The sequence below is a fragment of the Cibotium barometz genome, chromosome 46 (assembly GCF_041138505.1).
Source record: "Cibotium barometz isolate CiBa-2024 chromosome 46, ASM4113850v1, whole genome shotgun sequence".
Lineage (NCBI taxonomy): Eukaryota > Viridiplantae > Streptophyta > Polypodiopsida > Cyatheales > Cibotiaceae > Cibotium > Cibotium barometz.
In genome coordinates, this window is record NC_141091.1 from 7,078,298 (window position 1) to 7,105,852 (window position 27,555).

Genomic DNA, 27,555 nt, shown 5'->3' on the forward strand with positions numbered 1-27,555 from the left:
TATAAAGTCTTCTTTGATTGGGTTCGTTATTGGGCTTTATGGACTACCTGGCAGTCTCGCAACAGGATAGTTTTTGCTGGGCCTCATTTGGATGCTTACTCATTCTTCCGTTCCTCTCTTCAGCAATCTTTATATGACTGTCTCTCTCTTCATGAGATTGACTCATCTCTATATGCTCTTTTTACAGATTGTTTTTTAGATGTTTAACTATGTTCACACTGAACATAGTGAACACTCTACTAGTCTCCCTTGTAAATGGTCTTTTTAGTGGGTTTTCCTCGTTTTGAGGTTTCCCACCTGTAATTAATGACATGAAGCTTTACCAAAAAAAAAAGTGTGTGTGTGTGTATAACACCACCAGAAAAATCAAGGGTACTTGTGAAAGGTTTATATGTACATAGTGAGTGCATAATGGCAGAATGCATTCATCAAAGGTAGAATTTGTGAGATGCATCTTACCTCATTGCAAGATGATGGTTCTCATAACAAAAATTCTAGTGGATCAAAACAAAACCTGCTTCATGCCCCAAAAAGCATAGAATTTTTGTTTTTCAAAACTAAAAACACCCGTAAAGATCTCACATATACTCGCACATAGGCCAGGCTCAACTTTCCAGACTTGCACACACTTTCCTTCCAACATTCCGTGGGAGCTTTTTTCCCATAACTTTACCAAGACAAGTAGAATTAAACCCCGTGTACAAGATGACGTTGCATCCATGTTCCATCTCTTCTAGCCCATTTTCTTACATAAAGACACGACAGGACAAGTGCTTGGAAGCCTACGAGCAACTAATCCTTCACTTCGCATTTGCCATTCTATTCGCATACCAGCAGTACATTTCCAAGTCATGAGTCTTACAACTAGACTGCAAGGCTCCCCTACAGAAAGGAGAGTTCAAAAACTATGGGCCTCTTCCTGCAGACCTTGTGACTGTTCCAACAGCCAACCTGTCCAATCCCCTGAAAATATATTGAAGATTGACACTGTAAGAAGCTTTTGTATGGACCTACAATATCAAAACGACTGCTTAATCAGATTTGCATTAAAACCATGACAAGGTTAATAGGGTAGAGGTTAGAACCCTCACCCTAACAACCCTAGGCTTGGAAGGATCAAATGGATTTTCTGTTGTTCTTACCTGTCTATTTCATTCATTGATGAAACTCTCTCTGCGGCCTTCAAAACCTGGTCGCAATAGCTTCTTCTCTCTCTACAAAAGAATTACCATTGGCAGTCCCAATCATAAGAATGACAGGACACTAATGGCTAGAAGTGTTACCAAATTCCTCCATAAATATACTTAGTTGTTTAAGGAATTTTTAAATTCATCAAACATACTCTAGACACTACAAGAACCTAAAATTGAAATGCATAGAATTGTCTCCATAGCCTGGGGCTTCAAACCAGCGCCCATTATTCCCACAGCCTGTATAAAATAGAATGATGAACTAGAAAGGAAATTCACCTTCGCAATTTTTCTTTCTTTCTTTTGCTGTTTGCGCTCTTTGATATGCCCTTGTCGGGCCTGTTGCTTCGCATCAGCTGACTGTTTCATAGTTTCCTTTCTCTCTTCCCTGTAACAGCAAGCACCCAGTATGTGGGTAGTATAGTCAATCTCAATTTAATACGAGTTGATGCTTCTCAAGCACCAGATGTTGAGATAAAACAACATACTTCAACCATGCATGTTTTCAGATGCATAAAATAATGCAAGACACAGCTGACAGTCACACCATTTCTTGGAGCTTTTTTGCCGCTGGTGTTTCTCCCTCTTCATGCTTTGCTTTAAGCGATCCGGATCATCATAGACCTAAGAACAACCAAACAATGTTAGGCCTTAGCTATGTGCAACATAGACAGAACATGTTCTATCTAATTTATCAATTGTCAAGATATAATTCCCTACACAGAGCACTCTGAGCATATCTTACAAAACCCAAACAGCTGAACACACCATTGTGTGAAGTGGACAGCAGGTAATCAAAGAACCACATCTGTACCTTGTCTCCAGAAGCCCGACTAACTGCGGCACTCCATGAATGTTTTATGGACACTTCCTACAGAATTGAAAAAAAAGCTTACAACATTAACAAAAGGCTACAGTTAGATATCATTTGCAGATAATAATAACCGGTGCCAATTTGTTCTGCATCACTTTTTATTGTCAAAGATTGATTTAGTCGTCACAAACGATGTCATTTACAGCTTCGAAGAAATACCAATCTCAATCACCCTTAATGAAAGCAAAGATTAAAGGAGAAAAAAACCTGGCCTCTTTTAGGATCTTGCATCTCTGATTGCAGCTTTGTGGCCTACATGACAACTACTTCAACTCAACTTTAGTGCATCAAGCAAGAAAGCTTACTGCATCTCCATGTACAGCTTTATTTCAGTTCCTTCATTAGTGTATCGTGACCCTGGTACGAAGTTACACACCTTAGCTAACAGTTGCTCTTTAGACTCCTTGCGCTTCTTTTTGCCCCTTCCACTTGCATCATTGTGTAGACCCATCTTGACTCTTCCAAACTCAAATGTATCAGCAGCTTCAACTGGCTCCATCTGTGTAAATAAATGTATGTATTAGGGGATCAAAAACCTGCCGGTATTGTGAGGGATGGCACCACAGACTCCTTGACAGTAGAGCTAAGAGCTGCAAGGAAACTCTATTTCTCATGGATGAGCATTGCCACAGTCCCAGCTGAATTGCTTTGGGAACCAGTTTGCAATTCTCATCAAAATGGATTGTGGCATGGATGGCCTTTTACCTTCTTTGTAGCACCACTTTCAAGCTTCCCAAGTTCTTGTCTGTTGCGTTTAAATGAAGGCATCACAACATTCGCTTCAGCATTCAGCTCTGTCAGCTCTGCTGAAGAAAACTTCCTCTTGCGATTCTGAGAGTCACGTTTCTTCTCCTTTTGCCAACTCCGGGCTTTCTTTGCAGTAGCCACTGCTGCATCAGCATTTCTTTTTGCCCGAAGAACCACCATTCGCTTATGCAGACGTTCTCGAAGTTCTTCATAAGTTGATGCCCTGCTCTCTTTCCCTGCATCCTATCATCAAATCAGCTCTCTCTCTCTCTCTCTCTCTCTCTCTCACGCTCACTAAGGGATCACTTTTTGACACACTCGTGATATTTGCTGTGGTATATGAGGCCTACTTTTGCGGACCAAACCTTGGGGAGGATGATTGTAGGATAGAGAGATTGCAGGTCATGATATTCTCCCGGATGATTCAAAGTAAGCCCTGAGTGCCCCACCCCATTATTCCTGCAGCGTTTAGGGAAACTCCCTTCATAGTTGATGCTCTCTTCCAAACAGTAACTTTCATATACCACATCCACACCTTGGACAGAGATAGGCTCTCCCGGCTGGCATTGAAGTTGTCTGAGGGACTAGCTGAGATGGACAGGTTAGGGTTTGGTATACCTGGGTTACACATTGGTTCCTCACACACGAGGTTCATATGCATTACCTGCCCTAGCCTGGATGCACTTTTTACCTCTCAGCCAGGAGGACATTAACCGACTCATCCACGCCGACCTCCTCAGACTAGAGACCCATGTCACATGGCTGGATCCACTGCTCTTCCTGAAAAGATGCAGTTCTATTGGAATCATGTTAAGAGGGTCACAGAGGATGGCTTCATTCAGAAGCCTGGCTATCTTCACAGACACATGTCACATGACATCAGGATTGCAATCTGCCAGATCACAGTCTTATCACATCAGCTGCAGGTGGAGACTGATCAGGCAGGGGGCATAGCTAGGGAGAAAACAGTATCTACTGATTTTGTTCACTAGAGGTCAACGAGGAGGAGCACCATCTTTTCAGATGCCCAGTGTACTACGACATACGAAGGAGGTTTCATTGCCTCTTGGTCCACTGTCTTGGGTCATTGACTTTGCAGACCGGCAACGCCTCAGACTCTACTCGATGACGCTGTTGCCGTAGAGATCAGCTATGCAGAGAGGCACATATGCAGACCCATTTACCTCACAGCCCTCCATCATGATCTTCTTTCGTCTTTCCCACAATAAAGGCCCCCACTCTCAACCACGAGAGAGCTCTAACCTGATGGCCACCCGACTCGTCATGCAGCGCACCCTAGGAGTACCATCATGCCTTAGACAGATCAATTCACGTGCAACCAGCTAGATGCCCGAGACCTGCTAATCCGAGGAGATGCTCCACTGACAGCTTAAAATCAGAGAAATCCTCCAGAGACACAAGGGTACCCCTCCACAAACAGTGGACATGGAGAGTCTCCATGCAGACATTGTCGAGGATTGTATCATTGACATTCTCATGGATGCTGTTTTCCTTCAGCTCTAGTGGGTTTTTTTCTTTATGCTTTTTTCCAAGCCCCAGTCGCTTCAGGAATACATTGTAACACTTTTGGTCTCATAGACCCTTGGGTCTTTAGTTGTCGTCGTTAATAGACGAGGACGAGGACGAGTACGAGTTCATGCCCAACGTATTATGAGATGCGGGGGACCACTAACTCTTCCGGAAGGGATTCGGGCCACTGGCACAAGTGATGCAGTATGAGGACCAAAAATGTCTCGGGATGTACGTGATAGAGCTCAAACAACATAGGGATGAAGTATTGAGAGGACATGCTGAGAGACAAGGCCAGCCCATACAAGACGTCACCAGGAGATCCACCACTGATTTCTTTACAGCATGAGCATCCACATCAGCGACACACGCTGACACCACTGCAACGACACCAGCTCATACCAGCTGTACAAACGGGCCATATTTGCATCTAGAGTAGTCTTAAGTGAGTAGGCTTACTCCATCTTACGTGCTAGGTGCCCCCAACCCAACAGCACAGAGAATCTCCACCACATGGGGACAGATCCATGAGATTCTCTGACGACATGACATGCCCTCACCATAGCCACATCCGCCACCAGGAGGCTTACAGAGTCATGTTTCAGTTTTCATGTTCTTTTTCAATTTTTCCATGGCACTTTATAGCCATGGTATAATTGTACTATTCATAGTCTCATAGGCCCTTCGGGTCTTTCGTAGATGTTAATCTCATTTTTGTTTTCGTAAAGGTAAGAACGTAATATTATGCAAAGGTAATGTACAGAAGCCTTATGGTGGCCAACAGCTGGGCTAGAACGAGTGACCAATCGATGGTGTTGGGACTCACACTGCCGAGATGCGAAGGTGAGAGACCTAAAGGGCTAGCCCCCCACCTTTCTCCTCATAAGCCACGACACCCTTGGCCTTGGGGCCCAAGCGACAGTGCCCCATGTATTAGTACGAGAAGACGCCTTGTCCATAGTGGGCAATCCCAAAGACAATGTCGCTGAGACTCTTGGGGATGGCCCCATCTAAAACAATGTCGTTGAGACTCTTGGGAATGGCCACATCTCAGACATGCTCTTGGTCTACCTCCAATGGCCGACCATGTGCCGAAAACCAAAATCCTATGTGCCAGCAGCCACAAAAAGAGAGTGATCTTCCGGCGTCGAAAACTATCCCAAAGCCTCTTCCAAAAATTTGAGAGAAAGTGTGGTGAGAGGACCTGAGATTGCCAATGTCCTACTGCTGCCAGAGTGTCCTCGACCTCGGACATCTGGATCCTATTCTTCTGCATGCTCAAAAGATGTGGGGCTAACTGCTGCTCTGGGGAGATATCGATGCCCACCTCGCATCCAAGATAACGGATTAGAGTGCCCCTCGAGATCTAGTGGAAAGCCTCAACTAGACACCAAGTATCAAATCCACATGACTAGTGCCACTTGATATGCACTCTTGATGCGCGATAGAAAATATCTATCGCCTCTGCAAATCTCTGAAGATTCCCCACATCTCCTGATAAGTATGTTGCTGTGTCATTTGCGAACTCTGAGTCTAGCAGCCCCTCCTGTGTACGGATGGGGAGACGCAATCCTTGGAGCCCAGTCTCCTGAGCTGACAGAAAACTGCTCATGGCCTCGGCAACAAATAAAAAGAGATAGGGTGCTGGAGGGCAGCCTTGCCGAACCGATCAAGAGAGGGAAAATATGTCACCTCTGGCTCCCTGAATGAGAACCTGACTGAGAGAGGCCGAGTAAAGTCCGGAAACACCACAAATCCCACTCCTCCAAAAATCCCATCCGGCACATCGTCCCCTCTTCCAAAGAGCCCCAATCAACTCTATCATAGGCTTTCTCAAAATCTAGAAGAAGTACAATGAGATCCTGTTGGCACATCTTGGTCAAAGTTGTCGCCTCCCAGAAAATGAAGGTGATGTCCGAAATGCTCCAATCCTGAACATAACCTATCTGAGTAACATGAATGAGGTCGGGGAGGAAGGGCTGAAGTCTCTGAATAATGGCCTTGGCAAAAATCTTGTAGGCGACTCCAGGGAGGGTGATGGGTCGCCACTGCTAAATCTCCAATCTGTCACCACCCTCCTTACGAATCAAAGGAATAAGACCCTCTAACAACCTCTCTGGGATGGCTCCCATAGTCATAATCTTGTTGAAGACTGCAAGCCCACTCATCCACATAGAATCTATCAAGTCTAGAGAGATTGGGGCCAGTGCTCCTCCTGTCAGAGCTCGAGAAGCACATACTCCCATGGCTACGTCCAAACTCTAGTAATTGCCAAGGGCCCTGCCCCCTAAGAGCCAGGATCAGCTCCTCCCACGCAAATTACTCTGAGACAGATACTGCAGCCATGCCTCCTATGAGTCTATGCTCTGCTCACTCTATCATGTTAAAGTCCCCACCCATACACCAATAGTCAACCTGAGGAAGGGACTAGCCAACTGTACTCCAAAAGGTGGCTCTGCATCCAGCGGCGTTCGGAGCATATACATTTAAAAAGCCCACACAATCCTCGCCAATCCTTATGGTCAGCCACTGAGCTCGACCAATGTCAATGATGCCAGAGCCAACTACTACTGGCAAGAGCTGCTTGCTGCCAGAAATACAAACTCCCCCCTACGTCCCGGAGAAGGCAAAAGAGGGGGACCAAAAAGCGTGACTCCTGCCTGGTAGGATCTTCCCACAGCGGCAAGTATGCCCCTCTCAAAGATGGTGCTCCTAGAGGAAGAGAATATCAATGGGTCCCCCAACTACTGCTCTATGAAGATCTCCTCTAAGGACACGACGCCTTTGAGCGGTGCCCCCAAACCTTGGATATTCCATGAAGCAATCCGCATATCTAATCTTTGTGGGAAGCGAAACTATCGGAACTACCCTCCACTCAAAGAGTCTTAGGTGTGGGTTTCGATGGGGAGTAAGCACAATCAGTCCTAGGACGAAGACGTGCCAGGTGGGTGTGGATTATGCCCTCCATGTGACGCCACTCTATCCGAGCCTGGGAATAAACATAATCTGGGCTCCAACTGTCGCAATGTAGGTATCTGTAGGATGGGGAAAGGGGTACTGCTACTTGCTCCTGAGATATGAAGGAACACAAAGAGCAGCACCTCCAAGCTAGAGGACACCACCTCCCCGTCCTGATCTCTATGGCCTGAGCCTCCCAGCTCCATTCAAGCCAAGGGAAAAAGATGAGTAAGCACGTCAGTGATGGGCAAATCATGCAAATTATGAGAGAGCTTGACTACTTCCCCCTGGATGGCGGCAAACACTAACTCCGTATCCCATTCCGTCCATGATGCTGCACTCAAGGGGAAGGAGAAGATCATTTTGCCACTCTCTGGCGTGGAGGGCTCGAAGTGATGAAACACCACACAAATCCGAATGGGAGCCACTATGTCCTCGAAAATACCAGTTCCTTCAACACGGGAACATCGGAAGAAACTGTAATCCATTGGCTGCCCCAAAACCTTGGGGGAACCGCCTAGCGACTCTAGCAGCGGGAGAGCCCTGACCGGAGAGCCAACGATGGTCATCTCAACAGGCTCCAAGAAGTGATGAATCAAGCGGTGGACTAAACTTGCCAGTTGCCTCCGCTCCGGGTCTGGCACAATCGGAGGGTGGCGGGAATGCTCAATAGAGGCGGAGGGTGGGGGGAGAGTGGTCTCCAAAGGAGACAGATCAGGGGGGAGCAACTAAGGGGAGAGCCGGAGACAAAGGATGGGGAGGGGGGGCAGGGGGTGATGCTGAGGGGTGGGAGAAGGAAGAGGAAGGGAGGAATCCTCCTGAGAGGAAGGGTCTGCCAAAAGGCTCAGTAGGGGCAGAGGGCCACAGCCCACACTGGAATCTCGGAATCTAGGAACCTAGAGAGAAATCTCGGCGAGGTAAAGGCGTCCTAACAACAAGGGCCAGAGGTGGGTTCCTTGAGGTCGCCGGGGGGAGGGGGGACATCATCGTCGGGTGGCTGAGCTCTGGAAGTCGACTAGTGGCTCCGTCTCGAGCCAACGGTTTGCCACTCTCCGGCATCGGGATCAACCGTGGCCGGATCCTGGTGCTCTGTTGCTTGGGGCCAGCTTCCCTTCACCCCCACAGTTGCCAGGCATTTCTGAAATGGGAGGTATGAAACGGGCTTCATAGGTTTCGCACAAGTTTCGTAAAATGTAAGAAACAGGTTTTGTTCGGACTAAAAAATAATTGTGGAAATTTATATATATACAAAATATGACTCATGTCATGAGTCATACATGATACATAGCAAACACAGATTGATCATGATTCATCATTGTATACAAAAGCATAAATGAACATTCAATGAACATTCGACAGACAACAATGATTATAACAAAAGCATAGACGAATAATGACTCAAACGAGATTACATATGAATCATGTAAATGAAATCCCTACACTCTTGAGTCATCAATGATAAACCATGTCACATGATTCATGAAGAGTCAAGATAAATGTAAATAACACAATAACACAAGTCATCGGGGAACGCTGTACATAGGGTTCATCGTCTTAACTAGGCTTGTTGCATCCTCCCACCAAGCATCTCTCATGATCATGCGACAGAAAGCCACTGCCTTAGGATCATTATTATCGTCCCATTGTTGCCACTCACGGCAAACAATTGTATGCAAGCCATGTCGTACTCTAATAAGCCTCTCCAATACTATGAACATATACGCAAAGCTTGTCTTCCAAGGCTTTAGAAGCTCAAGGTCACAGCTTTCCCTGTACATGCTCAAAAACTTGGGTCTCTTGCAGACAAAATTGACCATGGTTGATGCCGCAGAGAAAATATGAGACACCCAAGGTAGCTTCCCCACATCCTCAATCATGAGGTCGTGGCTATGTGTGGCACAAGGTGTCCAAACTATTGTGGAGAACTCCTAAGCATCCTCCCCATGGCCACACAGTTTGACCCATTATCTATAATGACCCGCACAATGTTGGTTGCACCTATTTCATTGATTGCCTAGCGTAAGTGAGACCATATAAATGCATCTATAACCACAGTCCCTGTAGCTGATGCATCTATGGCACGGAGAAACATGATTCCTTTGCAAGAAGAAACCAAAATATTGTATACATTCCTCTTTCTCACATCTGACCAACCATCACAAAGCAAGGTACATCCATACTTCTCCCATGTTACCTTCAAAGGCTCCAGCTCTCTCATCAAAGCTTCCTTCTCATAGCGAAGCTACTTGGTGCGTAATGTCTCATAGTTCGGACCCTCCCACTCACACCTGATGCGAGAGATGGCACGCATAGCTGACTTCCATCGAGGAGTCCGAGTGATATGAAAAGATATTGCACATTGCACAAACAACTTCGTGACCTCCCTAGTTGCCTCCTTCATAGCTGCCTTTTGCATGGATGCTCTCATATCTCCTCGCTTGAATAGAGGAAGAGTACTTCTCTTAGCTGTTGGGGCAAAGACCTTAAGTTTACAGCTTGCAACACCTGTGTGCTCTCAACGTCATCGTCCACATCGATCACTCGCCTCTGAGATGTTGGAATAGCTACAAGAGATGTCTCAAGCTGATCCCATGCAGGCACTCTATCAATAGAAATGCCCAACATTTCATCTTTCCAGGCCTTGAGGCTGTCATAAACATTCTTCGGCACTTTTGTACAAGGGCCAATGCCAAAGCCCTTTGTTTGGGAAAAATGAACCTTCAATCTCTGAGCAACTCCACGGTGCTTCTCGGAACAAAACTTGCAAGTCCATTTCATTGTGCAACTCCCACCATATCTTGCATTCACAGCATCGAAGGTCACGTTGTCCCACAAGGGAGAGCTCTTCCTTGGCATGATGAGACCCTAGAAATAGAATAACCTACAGGCAAGAACGTGGGTGAAGTTCCAGGGTCACCTTCGCTTGGTCCCAAGAGTGCAGAGTGAAGTTGACATTCTTAGGAGTCAAGGCGGCTACTCAGCACGCTGTACTTTTAGAATCGCCTCTAAAAACGAGGCAGCCCGTACTCTACTTTTGTTCTCTCTAAAAGTTTCGTTTGAAACCCAGTTTCTTACGTATGAAACGGGTAGACATTTTATACATGTTTCTTACATGTAAGAAACGTGTTTCATTGCAACAATGCCCCCCCCCTTCCTTTTTGGTCCTAGCTCGGATCCTCTTGCGAGATGCCCCATCTACTTGCATATGAAGCATTGTCTTGGGAGGCAAGAGCGCTCCTCTCTCTGCAGAATAGGCGCTCCTCGGAGGCAAGAAAGAGAGATGGCATGCGGCACTGTGTTACGACCCTGTGTTTTTCCCTCTGGACAACAAGCAAGTGGGCACGGGCACGGGATGGACAATGTGGACAGGCATCAGTTGGATATGAAAAGGAAAACTCATAAGTGTGGCCAGCCCAAGTGTGAAAGGGGACAAAAAGGATTTTTTTAAAGTTATAAGGTTTAATAACCTTTGATGCTTAAAGTATTATTATTTATATTTTTAAGCATGCGTTTTTAATCTCTGCTTTTGGCGTTTTTGAGAAAAAGCGAATTGTTTTCTTTATAAGGAAGGGTGGCGAGCAAGAGGGGGAGATGATAGATCGCCGTATGGATCATCAACCGGAGGTGGCCGGATGGTTTATGCGGGCGCATCTCCTGGAGCGCTACTGCGCATAGGCGGCGGCTGCTGCTGCTGCTGCTGCGCAAGGGGCGGCTGCCGCTGCTATTGGGCGCTGTCGCCACTAGATGCTGCTGCCGCTGCTGTTGGGCGCTGCTGCCACCAGATGCTACTGCCGCTGCTGTTGGGCGCTACTGCCACGAGATGCTACTGCCGCTGCTGTTGGGCGCTGCTGCTGCTGCTACTGCTGTTGGGCGCTGCCGCCACCGAGTGCAGCTGCTGCCGCCGCCGGGTGCTGCTGCTGCTGCTGCCGGGCGTTGACAGGGGGGTTGTGCGCATGGCTACAGCCAGGCAGGCTGAGCGCATGGCTACAGCCAGGCGAGTTGCTGCCAATGAAAGGACACCAAATGGGCTGCTAGCAACTAGCGACCAGACAGGTGGGCAGTCAGGTAAGCGTCAGTTAGGCGGACAGCCAGTCGGGCAGTCAGGTGGACGGCAGGTGTGGGAAGGCGGTGCAGAGGATGGGCACACAGCAGACCGCATCACTGGGGCATCTCCGCAGCCAGACCAGACAAGCTTACACCAGCATGATGGAAGCGGGTCTATGGTTTTTGGCACCGCGATTGGATGGTGCATATGTGGATTTATCTGTCATGGAAACAGGACATTGGTCTTTCGAGAAGAAACAGGACTTTGGTAGTATCAAGGATACAGGACTATGGTTTATGGAGATAGGTCTATGGTTTATCGGATATAGGTCTTTAGTTTCATGTGGAAAGCATGTCTCTGGATTCACGTGAACAGGTTCTAGTTTTCTCGAGGTTACACGCAAGCTGTGACTGTAGGAAGGACATATGGTTTGGTACAGTCCTACTACTGTCTGGGAAAGGGTTCGTGGGATCCATGGTTGAGATGGAGAAGACCTTTTCAAGCAAGAAGATGTCGTACAAGTGTGCCTTCTCTATGGAATGCTTTGCTGTGATAACGAGAGTTTTTATTTGGAAGTCCTGGGTGAAAAGCTAAAAGGAATCCTATTGGTAAAGGATTCGACAAGTTGTACTTTGTACTCATTTTTGTTCAAATAAAGAAATATCGCAAGGGACGCCGCTGCGTTTTGGGGCCAATCGGTGTCCTTGTACTATTTGCAAGAGCACTCCAGCTCCCCTGTTTGTTTTACTTTTCCAGCTTCCCATGGGTGATGAAGTGTTTTGTGTGCGAGTGTTTGTTCCACTGCCCGTCGGATTTCTTACGGCCGGTTTCATGGTTCCATCGCCGGGATATCGTCGACTTTCTCAAGGAGGCGAGCTCGTGGTTGTCACATCAAAAGCTTCTACATGAGGAAAGTGAAAAGGAAGTACAGGAGAGTGCAGGATTGTGTGTCTTTGCCTATATGAGGTGAAGAGCAAAAGCTAAAGATGAGGCTCAGGAGAAAAGACACCAAGGACAAGAAGTAGTCAGCTAGGAACAAGAAACAGTTGAAGTATTATGGTGCAAAAGATGGGTTGAAGGTTATGGCTTTCAACAGTTTGTCACCAGTGGTATCTTCACGGAGACTTCATGGGTTCAGAAGGCAACTTCTTTCTATGTTTAGAAGTGGTGATATACTATGCTTCATTGGGGACTTGTGCTTACCACTTGGGTGGAGTGCAAGCAAGTTTTGGGTGCCTGTGGATGTATCAGATGAGGCTTAGTTGGAAGTTGAGGAATTTGATGAGGTTCTTATTCTCAAGCAAATACTGGCACATAAAGAAAGGTACAAGGTAAAGTTTCCCTTCGCTATCTTGTGAAGTTCAAGAACTATTCACCAATGGAGGGTGACTTAGCAGATTCACCTCAGGTATTGCAGCTTTACCTTCACGCCTTTGAGTTGGAGCCAACTCTTGTGACGGCTCATTCAGGTTCAGCAGAGCATGGGTCCGGAGCATTGCTTGATGCTCAAGAGAGGGGTAGCACCTCCGCTCCCTCGTTATAGACAGGCTCAGTTTTCATCTAGAAGTCGTGTGGTGACATCTTTGTATTCACCCGAGGTACTGAGGGCTGACAGTACATCTGCTTATGGGACTTCTATATTGTGTACTAGTCACATTAGATGGTAAAGTGGGGTTTGGTTGAGCTCAAAGTTTGCAGCAACCTGAGCTAACACTCAACCTGAGTTAACATTTCGAGACTCTATGAAGGGCATAAGTCTTGCGAGCAATCCTAGAGTTGGTTCATATATGGATTGAACTCTATTTGTGCATGTATTTATACACTTTCCAAGGTATTATTTTATTCTGCTGCCATTGGATCTTGGTACCCTTGGGAATACATGGGTAATACTCTGGTTGTGTCAGGATGAGATGCATGCATATTAGTATGATACATCAGGTACTTTACCATGTTCATGGTGTATCACTGAGTGTGGCCCCTACGGGATGGCCATGTGCAGAGTGGGTAAAGCATCAAGAGGGACATATGTGGGAAGTACTTAGTAGATGTATAGTTTAGATGCATTGAGTGCTTTCATATGCTCATGTTGTACCATCAGTCGTGGGTCCTGCAGGATATACATGGGTGTAAGGCTTGCGAGCAACCCTGAGACTGTTAATCTGGAGTAGGTAGAGCATCTTGAGGAGCATATTGTTTGCGAATGCATATATGTTTCATGCATATGTGTGTCATATGTAGAATGATGCATGGTTTTGTTTTTGGCTAACACAGGTTACGTGTTTCCACTTGGTTTTAGACTTTTGCTACATGTTCTGAAGGAACAAGCAAGAGTTGTTTGTCACTTTGATGTGACGGTATGGCCTTATTGTTCAGGATGATTGTTTCATCACCCAGATGCACTGGAGGGGCATTGCTTTGGTCATATGGGGAATCTTTCTTCATTGGATGCTTACTGTGTTATTGAGTGCAATCGAGGACGCTTGCTATTTCTCAAGAGGGGGGTATGTTACGACCCTGTGTTTTTCCCTCTGGACAACAAGCAGGTGGACACAGGCACAGGCACGGGATGGACAGTGTGGACAGGCATCAGTTGGATATGAAAAGGAAAATTCATAAGTGTGGCTAGCCCAAGTGTGAAAGGGGACAAAAAGGATTTTTTTTAAGTTATAAGGTTTAATAACCTTTGATGCTTAAAGTATTATTATTTATATTTTTAAGCATGCGTTTTTAATCTCTGCTTTTGGCATTTTTTTGAAAAAGCAAATTGTTTTCTTTATAAGGAAGGGTGGCGAGCAGGAGGGGGAGATCGCCGTATGGATGAGGTGGCCGGATGGTTTACGCGGACGCATCTCCTAAAGTGCTGCTACGCATAGGCGACTGCTGCTGCTGCTGCTGTCACTGCTGTTGGGCGCTGCTGCCACTAGATGCTGCTGCCGCTGCTGTTGGGCGCTGCTGCCACTAGATGCTGCTGCCACTGCCGTTGGGCGTTGCTGTCGCCAGGTGCTGTTGTGCGCTGCCGCTGTTGTGCGCTGCCGCTGCCGGGTGTTGCCGTTGCCGCTGCCGGGTGTTGCTGCTGCTGCCGTCGGGTGTTGTTGCTGCTGTGGATTTATTTGTCATGGAAACAGGACATTGGTCTTTCGAGAAGAAACAGGACTTTGGTATCGAGGATACAGGACTATGGTTTATGGATACAGGTCTATGGGTTATCGGATACAGGTCTTTGGTTTCGCGTGGAAAGCATGTCTCTGGATTCACGTGAACAGGTTCTAGTTTTCTCGAGGTTACACACAAGCTGTGACTGTAGGAAGGACATATGGTTTGGTACAACCCTACTACTGTCTGGAAAAGGGTTCGTGGGATCCATGGTTGAGATGGAGAAGACCTTTTCAAGCAGGAAGGTGTCATACAGGTGTGCCTTCTCTATGGAATGCTTTGTTGTGATAACGAGAGTTTTTATTTGGAAGTCCTGGATGAAAAGCTAAAAGGAATCCTATTGGTAAAGAATTCAACAAGTTGTACTTTGTACTCATTTTTGTTCAACCGCAAGGGGCGCCACTCCGTTTTGGGGCCAATCAATGTCCTTGTACTATTTGCAGGAGCACTCTAGCTCCCTTGTTTGTTTTACTTTTCCAGGTTCCCATGGGTGATGAAGTGTTTTGTGTGCAAGTGTTTGTTCCACCACCCGTCAGGTTTCTGAAGGCGGGTTTCACACTGTCTCCGGAGAGGCTATGCAGATACGAAGGGATGGAATCCCACCCACGCGAGCAAGAATCGAAGCAGCAGTGGAGGGGAATTCCATCACTCCCCCGATAGCACCACCTATCACCGAGAGGAGAGGAAGGTATTCTTTCCTAAGGCCTGGGAAGCAGACTGTCACGGGAAAGCCTGAAACGCTAGCTAGAGGGTCGAATGCTAGGCCGAAGCCATGTTGCCACCTCGCAAAGAAGGCTTATGCCGTACGCAATGGGACATGGCTCAACTACACGACTCTATCTGACGCCAATAGCGAGTCAAACTCAACCTGGTAGTAGCACACCCCAAAGGATCAATATCAGTAATCTTTTGAGGCGCACCAAGGAGGCTAGCCTATAACAGAGCCCTGAGCTGTCCGTGCAGCAGGAGGCTACCAACAATCTTGCATACCAAAGTGGAGGCCTCTAAGAATGCAACTATCGAGGTGAGGAACTGGAGGTCTGCTTCTAAAAAGGAGAGGCAAGGAATGGCTGCCTTGGTTGGGATGACAGAGCAGTTGCCATGGAGTCCTCCTGGGAGTTCAAGATCAAAAGAGACCCAAACTTGCCGAAATGAAGAGTTGCCTGAGAATTGAAAACCTACCTTGAGAAGCACTAAAGGGGGGGAGGCCACAAGAGAAAACGTGGAAAGAGGACGGGGGAGGAGAGAAGGTGGACGGGAGGAGGAAAAAAAAAGGAGGGGGGGGAGGGGGGGGAAACGCGAGATGAGAGCAGGGGCAAGGGGCAAGGGGCAGGTGAGAGGAAAGGGAGGGGGGCAGCGCGCAAGTGAGAGAGGAGGAGAGCAGAAGGGGCTACGCGCAGGTGGAGGCTTGGGGGGAGGTGGTAGGGCACCGGTGGGCAAGGGGAGGAGAGGGCGATGGCGGGCAGGGCACACGCGGGTTTGGGGGGGGGGGGGGGGCGGGGGGGGGGGGGGGGGGGGGGGGGGCTCACAGCTCTCGCTAAATGAATTTCTTGCTTGCTGCAGTGCACGCACTCCAGATTTATCCACATAGCTGTCCATAAACCCATATGGCTAAATCATAAGCCCATAAACATATCCATGTACCCATATGGCTGAATCATAAGCCCATCAAGCTTTCTTTCCATAAGCCCATATAGCTGAGATACAATACCCCATGGCAATAGCAACGGCTCAATTTCATGCCCAATGGCAATAGCAAGCGTCCAACGGCTGTCCATATATAACCAATTAAGAAGACAAATGCCCAACGGCTGAAAATCATAAGCCTCCTTTTGGACCCAGGCAGGAGACAGAGTCACCGGTGATTTCGATTTCTTAGAGATAGTAGGCCCACACAGGCGGAGAGATGGTGTTCACAGGTTGCGAGGCCAGGATGGATCCATAGTTGCAGATCCCCCCCATGTGCGAGCCATTGCCACAGATTTCTTCGACTCTCTCCTCATGGGTGCTCCCCTATCCTCCAAGGAACTGGACAAACGTGAGCAGGTCTGGTGGCATACGAGAGAGGTGATCCTCCCACTCTCTGGACTTTCCTATTGACACCCTTTACTGCAGAGGAGCTTGCAGAGGCTCTACGGGCAAATGCCCATGAGAATACACGCTTTAGGCTTCCTTATTTCTCTGACATGGGAATCTCATGAAAGGCGGCTTCAAAGCTGCCTTCAATGAGATTACGATCCGGGGAGCCATGCCAAAGAGGTTGTCTTAGGGATTGATCCTTTTGATTCCTAACGAGGGCGGTGACAGATTGGAGATTCGGTAGTGGAGGACCAGGGACCGCCACCAAAATTCTAGCCAAGGTCAACAGCCGGTGACTGCAACCTTTCCTCCCCGATTTGATCCATGGCACACAGACGGGTTTCCTCCAGGAGCGAAGCATTCTAGACAACATCTTCACTTTCCAAGAAGCGACCGCTTTGGCCAAGCTAAGGTAGCAGGATCCTATTGTTCTCCTTCTGCAATATGAGAAAGCCTCAGGGCTTTCTGGAGGGCACGATGTGCTGGATGGGATTCCCTGAGGAGTGGGTCCGAGGCCATGAGTAGTTTTCTCTCTGCTCAAGAGAGAGGGCTCCAGGGGTTTGTGTCTTTCCATCCGCGCGTAGGAAGAGCTTCTCGATTCAGACTTCGTCGATGACACAACAACATACCTTTTCGGAGATGAGGGGAACCTCCAGAGATTTGCCAAGGCGATAGAGATCTTTTGCCTTGCATCTGGAGCATAGATCAACTAGTACGAGTCATGTGGATTCTAGGTTGGCGCCTCAACTTAAAGGGTACCAATATCTCTCCGGTGCAACAGCTAGCCTCTCTTCTTGTGAGCATTCAAAAGAAGCTGTTATACTAGAGTTAGGCTTTCCCTCGCTGGTCGGGTCGTGGTGGCCAACCAAGTTCTTCTCGCAACCATGTGGTACATTGTCTCCTGTTGGCCCTTTTCCCAGGCTTGTATTAGTCAGGTTCAACGGTTTATATGCAACTTTCTTTGGGATGGCAGCGCGATGGGAGGCTTGCCTGGGCCAAGGTGGCATGGAGAGTGATCATTTAGCCATGACGCAAGAGGAGCCTAGGCATCATTGACCCCTCCATTCAGAGCCACGCCCTATTGGGCAAGTTGATAGTTCATGGCCTTCTTCCGGGCGACGAGCCCTAGAAGGTCCCTAGAAGGACTTCATTCTGGCTAGGATCTCCATCTGTTGTGGGAGTCCCTTGGCCCCAAAGTACAATATGGATCTTCACGGAGATGGGGACCCGTGGCTTTAGCCCTACATTTGAGGATAGATTTGCAGCCAGCCTCCTGCGTGCTTAGGATCAACTCGCGCTGGCCCTTCAGCACTCCGCTCGAGTTGCATCCAAGGAGCGTCTCTGACAGCCTCTGATCTAGAACCCCTAAGTCCATTTGACCAATGGTCACATGCTCGAGGCTCGCGCACACCCATCGTGGGGAGCTTTGAGTATGGGTCTCCCTCGGTCACTTGGAGATTGGCCTATTTTCAGGCAGCTGCCCCCGGAGGCACAAGAGAGGAGCCTCACCGAGATATGAGGTAGGAACAGACTTAGCCTCGACATCCACTCTTTCATCAGCCCGGAGTGGCTGGCCCCGATCCCGAACCCTCTCCCCCCCAGTGGTTGAGAGTGTTCACCACGCATGACATACCTTTTGGCCATCCATGGAGCTGATGAGAGCTTCGCCTTACTTACCTTCTCTATCGGACCTCCTGGCAGACTCGAGAGAGCAAAGCCCCCCTATGGAGGATTTCAATGGATGCACCTTATTTTTTTTTCCGGGAAAAAGATCCTTCTATTTGTTAACAAAAACAGCCACGAAGGGCTAAATACAACAACAAAGGGCTAGATACAAACTCACCTCCATGTGCGGGGCGACGATCAAAGATTCAAGGGGCGGAGAAAGATGCTCTTCTCATTTGGCTCACCGCTCTATGAGGAGAAGACTATCTCATACAGGGGAAGAGGGAGGGAATAACCACACAGGTGGTCTATAGTGCCAGGTGGGCTCACCACCTCTATTTGTGAAAAAAGGGCCAAGGCGCTAAAGCCTCAAGAAGGCTTCCCACCGCTTCCGCATGCGGTCAATGTAGCAACAAAGGGATTCGGAGGGATCCCGCCGCTTCCGGATCCAAATGACAATGAGGAGACTCAATACACCCCCTTCTTTGCCTACACCGCATGGTTGTGCCGCAAGATTCAAATGATAGAGATTGAGGGCACTCCAAAGCAATAGCAGAACACTGGCAGTCTTAGGGTCTTCCTCAATTTCTGTCAGATTTCTAGAAAAGGCTTTGGGACAATTTTCGGCCACGAAAGATCACTCTCTTCCTGTGGCAACTCACACATCGAACTTGGCACTTGGCACTTGGCTGGCCATAAGAGGTAGGCCAGCAGTCTATCCGAGGTGTGGCCACCCCAAGACTCGCAACGTCATTATCTTTGCGATTGCGCTCAATTGGTTTGGTAGTGGATTCTCCACATCTCCACATCTTCCAAGAAAGCCTTTCCTATGGCACCAATGCCACAAAACGACTCGGAACAAGAGACAGAAACACCTCTAGCCTTCAAACAGAAAACACACAAAAAAGGGGGGACCCGGAACGATAATAGACAAACACTTCAAATACCAGACAGAGCATGATAGCACAGTGGAAGAACCATAAAGAGACACAATAACTCCACACTGAGCCGGAACGCAAGCCCCCCGCAGGAACTCCTTTATTCACACAAAAGCTTTTACAAGATACCAAGGTGCGGGTGCATACAGCAATGGATTTTCCACAAAGCATCCGCACAAATCTTTTGCCCGGATATTTATCCACAGTGAAGACAAAACACAACACCAAAGGCCATCCAACATGTCACACGGGACGGAAGGGACAGCAACTTGGGACACCAGGACGCGTTAGAAATGGGGATGGAAGGGGACGGTCGGACGTCCCCTTGGAGGCGTCCCTCACAAGGGACGGGGGATGGGGACAGCTGCTAGCAGGGGATGCGGTGGAGGACGGACATGTGGGGGGACGGCAAGGAGCCGTTGCGCCCTGCAACGGTCCTTTTTTTGCCTTTTTTTGGCCATTTCTGGCCGTTTGGGGACGCCTTCCCCTCTTGCCACTTGGGCCTTGCCTCTCTCTCTCTTGCCTTGGCCTTTGAGGCTTGGCCCTTGCCTCTCTCTCTTGCCTATCTATATAAGAACAAGGCTACAAGGCTACAAGCACACACACACACACCTTCAAGCAACTCTCTCTCTCTCTCTAGTCTCTTGAGTCTAGAGTCTTTGGCACTTTGCTCGTTGCTCAAGCCTCATTGCTCAAGCTTCAGGCGGCAAGCCACACTCTATGAGTGTATATACTCTCTCTAGTCTCTCTCCCTCAAGCTTCTTCCAACTTCCAAGTTCCAAGCCTCTCACACAAGGCTCTACTCTCTAGAGACTCTCTCTCTCACACCTCTCCCTCAAGCCTCTTGAATCTTCAACCTTCCAAGCCTCTAGGCTCTCACACAAGCACTCTTGTCTCTAGAGTCTCTCCCTCAATCCTCTCTCTCTCTCTCTCTCTCTCTCTCTCTCTCTCTCTCTCAAGGCTCAAACCATCTTCAACCATGGCATCCTCCTCACGTGCCGGGGCTTCCCGTAGAAGGATGACGGGATGGACATGGTGGGAGGAGGTTAACTACACCCCATCCGCTCATGGAGGCGGTTCTCGGCCATGGGCATGCAAGCTTTGCTCGTACTGGCGAACAGGTGGCGCCGACAGAGTGCGAGCCCACCTCTTGCATGAGAGTGGGCATGAGGTGTGGTTTTGCACGAATGTCACGCCCGAAAAGAGACGAGAACTTCTTGACAAGCTTGCCATCTACAAGGCGGCCGAAGCGGCAAGAAGGACACCCCGAGTGGCCGTGGATCCCGCAACGATGGGGAGAGGAACTCAAGCTTCTACGATGGAGTCATGTGGTGGATCGGGATCATGCACGCCATCACCTTCACCATCAAGTCGGAATGTTGCTCCATCCATGACGCTCCATGACGCCGGCACCCTCCATCTCCACGGCCTCTCAATCCTTGTGCGGCCCACGGCGACAATCTACACTTGGGGAGAATCGGAACCCCAAGTTGAAGGAGGAGGTGGATATAGCCGTGGCCCGCTTCTTCTCCACGACCACATTGCCTTTCAAGCGGCTAGGTAAGTGCAATCGATCATTGCCAATTCATCATTCATGTTTTCATCATTCTAGTCCCCTTCTCATTAGTAAATTGCTTTCTTGAATAGGTCGGAATACTTCAAGGTCATGGTTAAGAAGATTGGGGAGTATGGCTCAACCTATACGCCTCCCTCATCCGAGAGCTTATGCACTACATTGCTCGAGAAGGAGAAGCACATTGTAGAGCAAGCGGCCGACAACACAAAGCGGCAATGGGAGAGGAACAGAGTCTCCCTCATTGTGGATGGATGAAGCGACACCTGCAAGACGAGTATTCATGGCGTGGTTGCATGTTCCCGCGGAGATGTACTTCATCTCATCTCATGATGCATCCGACACCGGGAAGAGCGCGGATGTGCTTGCGGCGGAGTGGGCTACCACCATGGAGATCATTGGTCCCGAGCATGTAGTGGGCTTTGTTGCGAATGGGGAGCCTTCCAATCGGGCGACGGGAGGTATCCTCCAAGGTATGTATGGACATGTCACGGTGTCCTTTTGTATGGTTCATTGCCTAAACAATCTCCTCAAGGACATAGGGACATTGCCATGGATCAGCCCGCTCATTGAGGAGACCAACACCATGGTCTCCTTTGTCCTCAACCACCAAAGACTTCGGCATGAGTTCAACAAGAGGTCCTCTCTCTCTCTCCTCAAATATTCCGACACTTGGTTTGCCTACAACTTCCTCATGTTGGGCCAGTTGAAGGATTGTAGCGGTGCACCTGAGGGGGCTTTTCCTTAGCGACGAGTTTGTCTACGTGCAAGAGTCCTCTACAAACACTGGCCAAGAGTGTAGGTTACGGGCGGATGACGCCTCTTGGTGGGAGCGTGTGAAGACCATGGATGCTATGGTGAGGCCCATAGTCCACCTATTTGTTGGGTTTTATGCTGTGTATGCACCCAGGGGAGTGCTAGTGATCATCAATAGGTTACTGGGGCACTTTTTACTTCAGTTAGTGGAGGTTTTTTAGCCCAGTTTAGCTTAGTTTCACTTATAAAGGTTTATAAGTGATTTGGTCCACCTGGCACTATTTATGACCGGACCATGTGAACACACTATTAGGTCACATCTTTTATGTGGCTATTGTACTTCATTATATATGAGCAGTCGTGTTCCTCTCTCTCAGTCTCACGACTCCTGTTGATGTGCCTTCCAAAACCCTAACCCTAACAGCCACATCCCACATTTTGGTATCAGAGCAGGTTCGCCTAGTTGTCCGTACAGTCCCTCGCCATCAGCTGCCCATACATTCAGTCGCCATCAGCTGCAGGCACTTCAGCGCAGACAGCCGTATAGCTGTTCGTACAGACCCACGCCACCAGCTGCTCGTACAGTCAGACGCCAGCAGCTACCCTCGCCGTCAACTGCCCGTACAGTCCTGCAGCAGACCAGCACCTGCCCTGCTCCGTACAGGCGACTGCCCTGTTCCGTACAGCTATTCAGTACACAGTCTGCTCCGTACAGCAGACAACAGTCGATCTGTACCTGACAGTTGTTCCGTACAGCCTACAGCAGACCAGTACCTGCTGCTGTTCCGAACAACCTACAGCCGAGTGTACCTGCAAAATCTTCTGGGTAAAAATTTACAGCTTTACATGTTTTGACATTTGGGCATTTTCTCTGTGAGAGTTTTTCTGGCAGATACAGGGAGGTTTTCTTGCAAAGAAACCTCTACACGCTTTTTGCAAGGCTTTGGGTGCAAAAATTTTTGGGCATTTTTGGGCATTTTGGCACTGTGTGTGACACTTTTGTTGCTCTACTCAGTCAGTGGTGCATTGTTTTGCACATTCAGAGGATTGAGAGTGCAAGCATATTTGGGTTAGTTGTACTCAGTGGAGTACAGTTGCTTTCAAGGTTATTGCTTTTGGGTTTTTTGATACACAGGTACAGCATTGTGCACTGGCATAATGGCAAATCAACAGCAAAGTGATGTGTTCACGTACTTGTCTAAGGAAGACAAGCTGGATGGCATGAATTACTCATTGTGGAGTTTCATGCTGAGAAATGTGCTCGTGGCAAAAGGTCTTTGGGATTTTGTTAGTGGTGATGAACCACATCCAGGTCCATTGGCTCCAGAGACTCCTCCCCAAGGGGGTGCTCGTGGAAGAGGACAACAGGCACAGGCACCAAGTCAGCCACTACCTGTTCAAAGAACAAATGCCCAGAAGACATGGGATGCCAAATATGCACAAGCCTTATCACTTATTGCATTGTCAGTACAGAGGTCTATTATACCTCCCTCATATTCGTTCAGCTGGCTCTTCACGGAATGCATGGGTGACTTTGGAGCAAATGTATGCAGCTCGTGAGACACGGATCTCATTTTTGAAAGGAGAGCTGGAAAATCAGAAGATGCATGAAGGAGATGATATGTCTAGCCACTTGAACAAGCTACAAGATTTGAGAGAGCAACTCATCAATGTGGATGAGATTATTCCTCAGACACAGCTTGTATCCACCATCTTAAACTCTTTGCCAAGATCCTACTTGGCTTTTCATACCTCTTTGAACCTTAGTATGAGGAATGCTATTGAGCCCCTAAAGTATCAGGAATGCTATTAAGCCCCTAAAGTATCAGGAACTTGTTGCTCTCTTGTTACAGGAAGAGCAAATCAGGAAGAACATGAACATGAACACAAGTGCTGAACAAGCATTTGTGACAGGTCAAAAAGGGAAAGGCAAATCTCAGCCAAAGAGTTCAAATCAGAATTCAGGTGATGGTGGTTCATCTCAGGATACCAAGAAAGGTGATGGACAGCCCAGGAAGAAGGGCAAATGCCATTACTGTGAGAAGCCAGGTCACTACATCACAGAGTGTAGGAAGAGGATTGCCAAAGAGAAGGCGAAGGAATCTGGGATGTCTGTAAATGATGCCTCTAAAGCTCCTCCGGAGACTGCTTCCTTTGTTGAAGACAGGGATTACTGTTTCTACACATGCAATTATGATGCCTCTTGGTCTTCACAGGCACTCAGTGTGACAGAGCATGCATGTACTTGGTATTTTGATAGTGGTGCGTCAAAGCATATTACATCTCGCAGGGATTTGTTTTGTAATGTATGCCCTGCCCCTGTTGGCAAGACCGTTCAGTGTGCCAATAATGCTTCATATCCAGTTCGTGGCATCGGGGAGATTCAGCTCACAGCCATTGATGGCTCTATTCTTCGCCTTACAAATGCCTTATATGTACCAGGGATAAAGAAGAATCTGTTGTCCATTTCTTCTTTAGCACAGTGTGGTATGCAAGTCAACTTTGATGATGACAAATGCATGGTCAGAGACAAAGCTAATGCCTTGACCTTGATGCTTACTGGTGCATTATGTCATGGACTCTATCAGTTGGATGCATTTCAGCCAGTGGATCAGTCTGCTTATCATGCATTCACTCTTACTCCAGCTATGGTTGATGCGGAGTTATGGCATGCTCGCATGGGACATGTAAATTTTGGTAGTCTTATGCTTATGCAGCGACACAACATGTTGACAGACCTACCTCTTATGGAGAAGCCTCCAGATCACATATGTGAAGGATGTATTTTGGGAAAAATGCATCGGTTTTCCTTTCCACGTGATCACGCTCTACGAGCAACTGCAAAGTTGCAGCTCATACACAGTGATCTTTGTGGTCCCATGCAGACGAAGTCATTAGGAGGTTGCTTCTATTTTGCTACATTTATTGATGACTTCTCTCGTATATGCTGGGTCTATCCGTTGACACACAAATCACAGGTATATGATGCATTTTTGGCCTTTGTAGCACTTGCTAAAACAGAGTCGGGATGCAAGGTTAAGACCCTCCGTTCTGACCGAGGGGGGAAATATATGTCACACATGCTGAATTCCTTTCTTGAGAGTAGGTATCAAGCATTAGTATACTACTCCTTATACTCCACAGCAAAATGGGGTTGCAGAAAGGAAGAATCGGTCACTCATGGAGATGGCCAGATGTATGTTAAAGGCAAAGAAGCTACCACATGTCTTTTGGGTGGAAGCTGTTATGCGTGCTTGTCATATTTTGAATCGATGTCCCACAAAGGTCATTTGAGTCCTTCCATGTATTGTGCCTCCTTAAGGCTTAGTCCTGACTCTTGTAACTCATTTTGTATCTACTTAATTATTAATACAATCAACCGTCAACGCCTTCACTCTTTGATTGACGAATTTTGTTAATATGACTCAAAAGCTTACCATTTTAGTGTAAATTTGTGCTCATTTTGATGTACTTCCAAAGTAGAATAAGTGAAGAGTAGAAAAACTTTTTTTCAAAAAAAAATTTGAGTGTCGTTCCCTCCCCCGTACCCATTGCCTACTTATGGCCGTCCCCCGTCCCGTCCCCGTCTCGTCCCCGTCCCGTCCAAACACTGTCCCATAAACCAGCTCATAAACAACCCATAAAACAACTTTAAAAACCCCTTGATTTTCACACGTGTGAACTTGTACGGCCTCTGTACGGTTGCTGCACCAATACACGGCTATTGTGCCAACTGTACAGCCAACGTAGAGAGAGAAGAAGTGTTGTACAACTGATGTCCAGTGGAGAGAGAGAGAGAGAGAGAGAGAGGGTGTTGTACGACTGCTGACCAACGTAGAGAGAGAGGGTGTTGTACGGCCAGCAAACAGCCACCCACAACCTTGTACGGCGAGCGCAAAGAAGAAGAAGAACTGCTACCGGTGAGGGAAAAACGAGCGCTTGTTGATGATCCAAAAGAGGAGCCTCTTACAACTTTTATAGCGTCGACCAGCCTATAATTGAAGTGCTTTTCCCCTTTTTGCCAAAAATAACCGCACTAGCCCAAAATAACTACTTTATGCTTTCTCTTGCCTTGTACTCCAAGTTTGAGCCCAAAATATCATCTTTTTGTGCTTTTCCCAAGCTTGTTGGCTAAGTTTCAAGTAAGCGCCTCTTTTTGTCCACTTGTAGATGCCCAAAATAATAATAAGTCAAGTCCTCCTTTGATGATATGTGAACACACCGACTTATAAACATTATAAGTCACTTTGATGAATAAAATCCCATGCTACTCATGTCGTGTGGCCATCTTTCACACCAAACTTTGCCGATAGATGCTTCAGCTTTCTTCTATGAAAAATCTATGTTCACACCTTGGCTCTGCTCAGTATGTGAAACACTGGTCAAGACTGGTGAAGGGACCAAATGGTGACAAATGCACATGTGCAAAAGTTTTGGAAAGTGCTTTTGGAGGCGTCTCCATTTATGCACGTCACCGATGCAGAAAGGAAGAGAAGGTTTCAATCACGATTGCAACTCGTGTACAAAGCGGGACTACAAATGTATCCTGGTCACACTTTACACCAACTAATCGCAGCCGCCACTGCCAACCGAGCAATTGGAACTCAGGCTGAGTCCATCCAATAAGGCTAAACCCTCATTTCAAGGCAAAGAGAGGGTTGTCCAAAACCTGCAAAATAATGGACAACCACCTAAAAAGGACCAAAACCAAGATAAAAATGATCCAAAGACTGAAAATAAGTCTACCAGGAAGCGTACCTTTCAAGTGAGAGACTATGGTCTCGCTCCGGAGCAGAAAAAGTAATATATGAGCGAGGAAAAATGCTTTGCTTGTGACAGCACCTGCGCATATTGCAAATGCATGCCCAAACAAGAAGCGTGATAATGCGAGTGCATCAAAGCCCAATGTGCATATGGTTCCGGATGTGCAGGGCAACACTTCACATGATAGCAAAGACAGGGTTCTATGTAAAGCTTGGGAACAAGTTAAGAATCAACCCGCTTTGTTCATGTTTAATGATTTGCAACTGAGAACTTCATATCTACACAAATGGCGGCTGCTTTGGGTATTGCATTGGAGGCCATGGGTCCTCAAACTGAAGCAGGGACTACCTTTGTTGGTAGAGAAGCGCAGGTTATGCCTATTATTGGCAAGTTCGCATACACATTCAAGGCTGTGTGGATCATGAGGCCTTTCTTGTAGCGCCTTTGAATGGTTGTGATGTATTGCTTGGAAAGTCTTGGCACACACGCCTTGACTTACAAGACCAATAGGATCACCTTCATGCATAAAGGCCGAGCGCATGTGATTGATGCTGGTGAAGAGGGTGATACCATTCCCCTTATATCTAATGTACAAATTAAGAAAGTAATGAAAAAGAGTATTTTTGCATACTTGATTTTTGTATGAGATCATGTTAAAGAAAATAATGTGCATGTAAATAGAGTTAGTAATGATAAGCTGAAATTTTTACAAGAGTACAACGATTCTTTTACCGACAAGTTACCAAATGAGTTGCCACCCGTACAACCGAAAGATCATCGCATTGATCTTGTGTCGAGCAACTCACCACCTAATAGGCCAACCTATCGTGTAAGTGCATTCCAGAAAGAGGAGATCATAAAGTACGTAAATGAACTTCTTGAGAGGGTTTGATTCAGCCAAGCCCTTCCCCATATTGTTCACCCGTCCTCTTGGTTCAAAAGAAGGATGGATCTTTTCGTATGTGTGTGGATTATAGAGCTTTGAATAAGCTTACCATCAAGAACCGGTTTCCAATTCGACGCACAGATGACATCCTTGACAAGTTGGATGAATCGGCATACTTTAGGCGAATTAATCTTAAAAGTGGGTATCAGCAAGTGCGTGTGGTACCTAAGGCATAGTAGCAACGGAACGAGAACGGAACGAAAGCACCACCAGGGGAACGGGAACAAGAAAAAGGGGAAACGAGAACGAGGGGGAACGGAAACAAGGAACGACCTAGATAATTCCTAGAAATGACAATAAATCTTAACATACAATGCTCATTTATATAACCAAATCA

The 27,555-nt window shown here is 47.5% G+C and overlaps 1 protein-coding gene across 2 annotated transcripts in view; it reads right to left on the bottom strand.

The window, feature by feature from the left end:
- Positions 1-401: 401 nt before the first annotated feature.
- LOC147611832 (uncharacterized) overlaps positions 402-27,555 on the bottom strand; it is a 50,045-nt gene continuing 22,891 nt past the window's right edge. Inside the window, exons 5-12 of one of the 2 annotated variants that reach the window (XM_086783677.1) lie at positions 2,770-3,047; positions 2,441-2,563; positions 2,272-2,316; positions 2,005-2,061; positions 1,738-1,814; positions 1,470-1,578; positions 1,143-1,214; positions 402-963 (exon numbers count right to left, since the gene is read on the bottom strand). In XM_086783677.1, coding sequence (XP_086639803.1) covers positions 1,152-1,214; positions 1,470-1,578; positions 1,738-1,814; positions 2,005-2,061; positions 2,272-2,316; positions 2,441-2,563; positions 2,770-3,047 — 752 coding nt within the window. In that variant the 3' untranslated portion in view covers positions 402-963; positions 1,143-1,151. Of the gene's footprint in view, positions 1,011-1,142; positions 1,215-1,469; positions 1,579-1,737; positions 1,815-2,004; positions 2,062-2,271; positions 2,317-2,440; positions 2,564-2,769; positions 3,048-27,555 lie in introns of both variants that reach the window. The other variant, XM_086783678.1, reaches the window with a different exon arrangement.